At 40.4% G+C, this 9,616-nt stretch overlaps 1 protein-coding gene across 1 annotated transcript; it reads left to right on the top strand.

Annotated features, from left to right (window-relative positions):
- Window positions 1-2,885: 2,885 nt before the first annotated feature.
- Window positions 2,886-8,951, top strand: LOC131639741 (uncharacterized). The gene is made up of 3 exons (XM_058910204.1): window positions 2,886-4,224; window positions 4,515-4,703; window positions 8,806-8,951. Exons 1-3 carry the CDS (start codon window positions 2,886-2,888, stop codon window positions 8,949-8,951), a joined length of 1,674 nt encoding a protein of 557 aa, XP_058766187.1.
- The last annotated feature ends 665 nt before the right edge of the window (window positions 8,952-9,616 follow it).

Here is a 9,616-nt window from a genome sequence, read left to right as displayed (position 1 = left end):
TGTGAAAATTGGGGTGTGGATTATCCATGTTGTTGGTACTGTGACGATTGAGTGGTCATTTGCTCGTTCGGGTCATATTCGTCATCTAGACCCATGTCGGGGCTGGGTTGCCTATTGGAGTTGGAGGGGCCGGCGTCGCCGTGTTGTTGGGTGAAGCCCCATGATTGTTGTTGGATGGGTTGTCTAGTGGAGGTGGAGGGGCCGGCGTCGTAGTGTTGTTGGGTGAAGCCCCATGATTGTTGTTGGACGGGTAGCCTAGTGGAGGGGTCGGCGTCATGGAGTTGTTGGGTGAAGCCCCATGATTGTTGTTGGATGGGTTGACTTTGGTAGTGCGTTGTTGGTGTTGTTTGATATTCTTCATGGTAAGGTTGTTCGGATGTTTGGCGTTGTCGGCGTTGTTGGCGTTGTTGGCGTTGTTGGGGTGGTTGTTGTGCGTATTGTTGTTGGCGGGGGTCGTGTAGCTAGTAGGGGTCGGACACATACATATCGGGGGTTGTGACTGTTCTAAACCAAGCAACGTATTCCGCGGTTGGAAACATGGGGAGTTAGGCAACAGGGAATTGTAGCAGACGGGTGCGACGCTGCTTCCACATCTCACAAAATTCAGGTGCGAATGTACGATAATCTGCGTGGTCCCATTGATTGTTAACTCTTTTAATATGCCAGCGACCCAAATCAGTGGGGGGATCCGGGATTGGTTGATGCATGCCAAACTGCAGTCTCACACGGTCAGATTGGTGCATCTCCACGATGTTGAACCTTATTATAGGTGTCACTGCAGTCCAAACTTCCCGGTCACTCTCGTTTGGCTCATGGTCTAGCAACAAGTATGGTCTCCAATTAAACTGCGTAGGAGAAAAATAACATATTATTAAAAAAGATGATGGATTGTAATACATCTATATGATCATATAAAAGTTTAGGGGTAATACATCTTCAGCTCGGAGGTGATCAATTAGGTCCCGATACAAAATAACACTCCCCTCGGATTCTTACTGTAATCCAATTTAGGACCACAGAACCTAACAAAAAAAGAGCAAAAATGTTATTTCAGATTTTTATGTAAAAGAGAGTTAGCGTTCAAGGGATAGCGGTGAAAAAGACGTACCTTGTTGCATAAGGGAACGTGTAGTTGTTCCTGCCTGCAGGGGATAGCGTCGGCAGTCTCCACCAACCCCATACTTGTAGGAGGAACGCACATCCATAGAAGGTGCACTTCTCGGCAACCGCGTTCTTACAAAGAGATTGGTATAACATCGCCAAAACGGCGGACCCCCAACTATATTTCCTAATCTTGCTAATACTATCAAATTTACTTAAATAAAAAAAGTTGACAGTGTTACCTGTCGACTCCGGGAATAAAAGTTTACCAAACATCAGCATTATATAGACCTTAGTCATTAACCAAACATGCTCCTCGGTAGAGTTGTCCGTCAAGACGAGTTCATCATAATAATCTCTAAGGGAGGCCAGACTGATACCCTGGCCTCTTGCACCTTGAGTAGGCACAACTAGATCTCTTCCCAACACTCTCTCACACAGTGAATTAGCATGTTGAACAGATCCATTAACAGCCTTGCCATCAATGGGCAGACCAAGCAACATATAAACATCTTCTAGAGTAACAGTACACTCACCTATTGGAAGATGAAACGTGTGGGTTTCAGGCCTCCATCTCTCTTGTAAGGCAAGGATGAATTTTCTGTCTATGGTGTTGTTGTGCATTTTTATGATATGTCCGAAGCCACATGCTTGTAGATTCGGAACAATCCTCTCGTCGGGTTCAACATAAGCGTGAGATCGTGTACGGAATCGGTCAACAACCTAAGAACCACAAATAAATAGATTAAACTGGATATCATATAAGTATAGATGTTTAGAAATAAATAAGTATGAACTTACAAATGTCGCCAAGTTTGCTCTAGTTCCTCTATGTGTTTCACCCATGGTAAGAAGTTGTTGAGCCATTTTCAAGAACTCTGAAAGTTTTCTGCGGATTTGAAAATGCAAAGTGTTTTTTGAAATAACAGATCCAATGTTGGTGAAAAGAGAGTAATCTATGAGAGTACTTATAGAGGGGGTGGTGGTTGCTGATGTTTAGTGCATGATAGCCAAGTGGTGAGCATGCATGAGATACAGATCTCAAAGTGATAAAGATGGGTTCACATGCATTCTGTGCTTTGGCAGACTAGACTAGGCCTGTATCCCGTGTTCTGTGCTGAATTGACTATGCATTCTGTGTTTTGACAGAATAGACTAGGCCTGCATCCCGTGTTCTGTGCTGAATTGATCAAGCATGCATGCATACAGTATTTCCTATCACATGCTGGCAGAATATATTAGGGTTTTGCGTGGGGACCACTTAGCAAAATTAGGGCAAAAAAAAAATGTAACACTAATGCGCCACCCCAGGTGGCGCCATTCTGTTAATTTTTGCACTAATGCGCCACCCCAGGTGGCGCCTATGTGTACCTTGTTTTTTTGTTTTTTTTTTTTGAAAAATTTAGGGTTAGGGTTTTCTATGTTTTTTTTTATTTTTAGGGTTTAGGGTTTTCTATGTTATTTCTTGTTGCTGTTTCACCGAGTATTCGCATGTGATTGTACAGTATGCACTGCTCAGTATGGTTGTGTCTGGTCAAGTCGATTGTGCAGCAGTTCAGCAGTGTCATGCATACCTTGTTTTCAATTGTGCAACAGTCTGGTGTAAAGCAGTGTCATGCATACATCAAATCAACTCAGTACGCATGTGATTGTATAGTATTCGCCTTCATAATTGTCATCACTCAATGCTCGTCTACATAAAGGAAGCCTCTAACGTGTAAAATAACACAACTCATTACACATCTGAATACACATCTGAAATAAAACTCTCTACCCACTCAACAATGGCCCCTCCACAATACATTATCAACGCTCATGTTTTTGGCGAGACATATGTCAACGAAGAAGTTGGTTTCCTGTTTAGAAACACTGAGGTTAAACGATTTTGTTTAAGCAGAAAAGCAAATTTCAGTTACTTCAAAGGGAGATTAGAGACGAAGCTTGCAATGGGTGGTGTATCCCAGATTTTTTACCAATATCGATTTCTTCGTGGGGACAACCCGGTCAAGTTTATCCAAGTTGAGATCAAAGACGATGAAGACATGCAGAATATGTTTGCCAATCATGAGTATTCTGGTTACGAATGCATAGAACTGTATGTTACTCTACCAGAAGTTCAACCCACACAAATGGTTGAGTCACAAGTCATTGATGCACTTAGAGACGAGCAAGCAGAGGTCGACGTTGTAGATGAAGAAGAAGCACCGGAAATAGAAGTTGATAACCTGGTCAACGAGGAAAGTGAAGATGAACCGGAAGTTGTTGTACCACGAGATCAAGTGCATATGCCTCCAGCGCACATGAGGAACCTGAATTTTGATGGGGATGACAAACCATCGACTGATATTTTCTATGATCCATACACTCAAACAGATCAACGGTTAAAAGTAGGAGACAGATTTCGTTCTAAGGAGGCATGTATCATGGCCATAAAAAGATTTCATATGACAAACAATGTTGATTTTAGAGTTGATCGCGCCAATGTCGAAAGGTACAAAATTTATTGTAGAAACACTGATTGTGGATTCAGGTTGCATGCATCATACAGGAAGAGAAGTGACTCATGGGTTATAGGATATATTTCCCAAGATCACACATGTGTTAACACAAATGTTTCACAAGATCACCGTAAGCTAAGTTATGACATCATTTGTCAAGAAATCTTGCCTCTAGTTGAAAAAGATTCATCGTTAAAGGTGAAAACGATAATCTCTCATATCGTTGCAACGTATAACTACACTCCGTCTTATAGAAAGGCGTGGCTGGCGAAGACCAAGGCGATCGAAGTTGTGTATGGAAATTGGGAGGATTCGTATAAACGACTCCCACATTTCTTATATGCGCTTCAAATTTATGCTCCTGGAATTGTTACTATTTTAGAGACCCTTTCGGCGCAATCTCCAGACGGAACGTCACTTCAAGGAAATGTGATATTCCACAGGCTCTTCTGGGCTTTCCGCCCATGTGTACAAGGATTTTCATATTGCAAACCAGTTCTTCAAATAGATGTTACTTGGTTGTACGGAAAATATAAAGGCACCATGTTGATGGCTGTGGCTCAAGACGGAAATAGTAACATCTTTCCTGTTGCTTTCGCTCTTGTGGAAGGAGAAACTACTGGAGGTTGGGGTTTCTTTCTCAGAAATCTTCGGACACACGTTGCCCCCCAACCTGGACTTTGCTTGATTTCAGACAGACATGCTGCCATCGAGAGTGCGTACAACAATCCAGCAAACGGGTGGCAAAACCCTACATCAACGCATGTTTACTGTATTCGACACATCGCACAAAATTTCATGCGAAGATAAAGGACAGGGCTCTTCAGAAGACTCTTGTCAATGCCGGATATGCGTTGACTCAACCGACGTTCCAATATTATCGACATGAAATTGTAGCGGCAAATCCTGATGCAGGCAGATGGGTAGACAATCTTGCTAGAGAGAAATGGACCAGATCATACGACAACGGGAAGCGATGGGGGCACATGACTACGAATCTTGTGGAGTCTATGAACGGGGTGTTTAAGGGCATCAGACACCTTCCGATTACTGCCTTGGTGGAAGCAACATACTATAGGATGGCTTCTCTTTTCGCAAGAAGAGGTGAGCGTTGGAATGCAGTTATAGAATCCGGACAATTATGGAGCGAAACATGCGTCAAATTTATGAAAGAGCAATCTGCCAAAGCCAACAGCCACATTGTGACATCTTTCGATCGATTCAACCGGACCTTCAGTGTTAAAGAAATGATTGACCATAACGAGGGCCTTCCGAGACAACAATACAGGGTTCTTATAGATGAAGGGTGGTGCGATTGTGGAAAGTTTCAAGCCTTTCGGATGCCATGCTCTCATGTAATTGCAGCATGTTCGTATGCACATCAAGATCCGTTAGCACTTTTATCTCCCATTTACAAGGCGGATACCTTGCTCGGGGTGTACAACAACTCATTTCAAGTTATGGCAAAGGAGGATTATTGGCCTGCGTATGAAGGGGACGTGGTTTGGCATAATGATAACTTGCGGAGAAAGAAAAGAGGTCGTCCGAACAGCACCCGGATCACAACCGAGATGGATCATGAGAAAATGGTACGAAAGTGTAGCATATGTCGTGAAGTCGGGCACAATAAAAATACCTGTCCTAACCGTGGATCAAATTCCACCAACAATTAGTTGTATGTCATTTGTATTTTGTATCTGTATTTTTATTGATAATGTTTTTGTATTTGTATTAGTATTTGTATTTGTATTTGTATTTCTATTTCTATTTCTATTTCTATTGGTTATGTATTTGTATTATCCTTTATTAAATCAACTAGTTATGTCTTTGTCTCGTTGTGAATTTGTCTTCATGGCCCATACTGCCACTCTTTATTTTGGACAGTCAAATACGCATGCTTTCGTCTAGCTCCATCAAGTCAGTCATTGATCAGTGTGTCTACATTTATCATACATGTTAGGTGTGCTTGTAAACAGTACGCAACATCATTACTTTTTTCTACCCACTACTATTATAAATTAGGGGCTCCTATGGTTGAGTTTACACACAGATACACAAACTCCAAATACCAAACAATCACACAAACACAACCATGCCTCGCCGGACAACCATTAGGCCAGATGGATGTCACCGGACAACAGAGTTGCCGCCCCGGAGATCAACATGGCGTGCCGAACCTGAACCGGAGTATCGCAGAAGGAACGGACATGTCATATTCTCCGCCGTCAAACCTCCCATGCCGGTTATGTTTTGGAATATCTCTTCCGTCGAGCAACTCAAGAGGACTCTCCTGAGATTTTTAGAGGGGGAGTACGAGGCCGGCGAACAGATAAGAAGCATCAAGAGGCTTAAAACAAGGGTCGATGATGTGACTGGAGCAACGATAACTTTCTGGGATAACGTGGAATACGACATTGATGTCATTCAAATGATGCATGAACCTAATGACATTGTTTTAACCGTGGTGATTTCTTAGATGTTTTAGTTTATCTTTTTCTGTTGGTTATTTTCTATGTACCTTTTAATTAATGAATGAACTACTCTTTTCCGTGGACGCTCGAGTTAGCTGATTCACTGATCTTATCTGTTGCAATTTAATATATATTTTTTTAATACTTTAAAATAAAAACAATTTTATTAATAAATAACAAAAAAAATTAAAAAAATACTATAGAAACAATTAAAAAAAAACAAAAAAAAAAAAGAAATGGACACATAGGCGCCACCCTAGGTGGCTTAAAAGGCAAAAATACACATTGAAGCCACCCTGGGTGGCGCATGAGTTATGGGCAAATGGTCTTTGGCGCCACCTGAGGTGGCTCCTATGTGGAGACCACCTCTGAAACCTGGTCATATGTGTAATTTTGCCGAAAATATGGTTTTTGGTGTAAATAATTTATTAAACTTGGTTATTTGGATTTTTTTCATTAATATTTGCATAAAAATCTGCAGATAATAAATAAATAAAATAAGATATAACCTCTAAAGTATTTGATAGGTTCTATTAAATTTTTAAAGAACCTTCCAAAATATTGAACGAGCCTTTTAGTAAAAAAAATTGTTGAAAAAGCGGAAAAATAGTAGTAGTTTAGTAAAAAATTTGGAGTAGGTTAATCATTTTTTTTTAGTAATAAAGAGGGCTGAAGTCCAGAAAAGGAAACTACAACGAGATTAGACGGGAAACATAGTTTCCAAACAAATCATTATCTTAGAGATGCTGGATGAAAATAGGTTACGTATTAAATGGGTAAACAATTTTCGGATGAAGAATGTCATTCTTGGCTAAAGCATCTACGCATTGGTTGGCTTTACGATAGGTATGATTATAACTCAAATCTATGCATTGATAATTGAACGCCCTGATCTTGGGAATCAGGTTTCTACCTATGGCGTTACTCTCTTCCTTAACGGTAATATCCTGAAACACTTGTTGAGAGTCAATCTCAATAATAACTTTTTGACAGTTTTCATCAGAACATCTGCAAGTTGCTTATGGGTGCTACAGTGCACAACTTCTAGTACTCCATTTTGGACTTGATTCCTCAGAAAATGAAACTTTCTGTCAATGTACTTGCTTCTCCCATGCAACATTAGGTTCTTAGCAATACTTATAGTTGATTTGTTGTCAATCATCAACTTCACAGGCTTCTTCACCTTGATTTTCAGATCTTGTAATAAATTCAATAACCACACAGCTTGACACGCAGGCAAAGCACATGCAATATATTCAGCTTCACACGTTTACAGGGGCAACTGCGGGTTGGTTCTTGAAGCACCAATAAATGAGATTTCCCAAATATTTGAAAAAATATCCATAAGTACTTTTTATGTCAACTCTATCACTACACCAGTCAGAGTCTAAGTAGCACATCAGTTCTAACTAACATTCAGCTCTAGAAGGAACAAAACTCCAAACTTCAGAGTCCCCTTAATATACCTCAGAATCCTAATAGCAGCTTGGTAATGGGACCACTTTGGTTTGTTCATAAGCCTACTCACCATTCCATCTGCGTAACAGATGTTAGGTCTGGTATTACAGAGATATCTCAGTGAGCCTACCAAATGTTTAAAAGTTGTAGCATATACACCATCACCCTCAGCATTAGAATCCATCTTGTGATTCGTCTCAGCAGTGTGACTTCAGACTTGCAATTTGTCAGCTCGAATCTCTTCAGAAGCTCAAGTTCATACTTCAGCTGATGTAAAATGATATTCTTCTCAGAGTACAAAATCTCCATCCCTATAAAGTAAACCAACTTTCCTAGGCCAGTCATCTCAAATTCATTCATTAGCACCTTGTTGAACTTGATTATCTCATCAGAACAGCTCCCTATCAGCAATATGTCATCAACATAAAGACACGCCAAAATTATATTGCCTCAAAAAGTATGCTGAGCATAAATGGCATATTCCATTTCACATTTCTTAAACCCCTGTTTCTTGAAAAACGAATCAATCTTCAAACTCCAAGCTCTGGGCGCTTGCTTCAATCCATACAAGGTTTTATGCAACTTGTACACCATCCCTTCCTGATTCTTTTTCATAAATCCAGGAGTTTGTGACACATAAACTTCTAAAGGACCGTTCAGAAATGCAGATTTAACATCTAGATGTATCATAGACCAATTCCTATGAGCAGCTATAACAATCACCAACCAGATTGTTTCATGTCTAGCTACAAGTGCAAACACCTCAAAGTAATCTAGCCCAGGTTTGTGAATAAAACATCTAGCTACTAACCTTGGTTTGTGTTTCCCATTTGATCCATCTGGCTTCAATTTTACCTTGAAAACCCATTTGACCCTGATGGTTTTCTTCTCCTTTGGAAGCTCAGTCAACTTCTAAGTCTCGTTTCTTTCTATAGCCTCAAGTTCTTCTTTCACGGCCTTCAGCGAGACTTTCTTCTTGAGTGCTTCTTCTATACTCACAGGTTCAGAGTCTACTAACATGGTACACTGAATGACTTTGCCTTCAGAGTCTATTTCAGTATCGCGTAATATGTTGAACTCTGCAAACCTTCTGAGTATTTGTCTCATTCTTTGTGGTATCTGATCGTGTTTTGAATCTTCTATAAAACCTATAACAGTGTCATCTTCTAGACCACCTCTAGAAACACTACTTGCAGAACTACCACCTTAAAAAACATGATCACTTCCAGAAGCATAATTACTTTCAAAAGTTTGAACCCCGAAGTCTTGACCATCAGATTTTGGACCACCTTTAGAGTCTGGATCACTTCCAGAGTCTGGGTCACCTCCAGAGTCTGTGTCGGAGTCACCTTCAGAGTTGCCTTCAGATTTTGATTCTCCTTCAGAATCAGAATCATTTTCTGATTCTCATTCATCTTCATAAACAACTTTCAAACTTCCTTCAGAAGCACCTCCAACACTAGAGGTAGGATTAGACGTGATCGAATCCCAAGTTTTTTACTCTTTCACTATGACATCTCTGCTGAATTCCACCTTCTTAGAGATTGGATAATAAATCTTATAAGCACTTGTACTATGGTACCCCACCAATAACATTACTTTACTTCTATCATCCATCTTCCTTATCTTAGCATCTGGAACATGTTTATAGCAAACATAACCAAATACCCTAAGATAACTCACACTTTTCTTATCTCATGTCACTTCTCAAACAAAATAACTTCCTTCAGCTTCTTAGTTGGACACCTGTTGAGCATATATGTTACAGTCACAACAGCTTCTCCCTACAACGAGTGAGGTAACTTCTTCTCCTTCAGCATGCTCCTTTCATATCAAGCAAAGTACAATTTCTTCTTTCAGCAAGACCATTGTGTTGTGGAGTATACAGAGCAGTCACTTCATGCTCAACTGCATTTTTTCCTCAGAATTCTCTGAACTCTGTAGAGTTATACTTACCTCCACCATCAGTTCTGAGAATCTTCAGCTTCTGACCACTCTGTCATTCTTCCTTCACCTTGAACTTCTCAAACTCATTAAACACGTCATGCTTAAACTTAATGAGTGCTATCCATGTCATTCTTGTGAACT

Source organism: Vicia villosa, unplaced genomic scaffold, assembly GCF_029867415.1.
Source record: "Vicia villosa cultivar HV-30 ecotype Madison, WI unplaced genomic scaffold, Vvil1.0 ctg.002752F_1_1, whole genome shotgun sequence".
Classification (NCBI taxonomy): domain Eukaryota; kingdom Viridiplantae; phylum Streptophyta; class Magnoliopsida; order Fabales; family Fabaceae; genus Vicia; species Vicia villosa.
The sequence above is the reverse complement of the archived record's forward strand: the minus strand, read 5'-3'. Positions and strand labels throughout refer to the sequence as shown.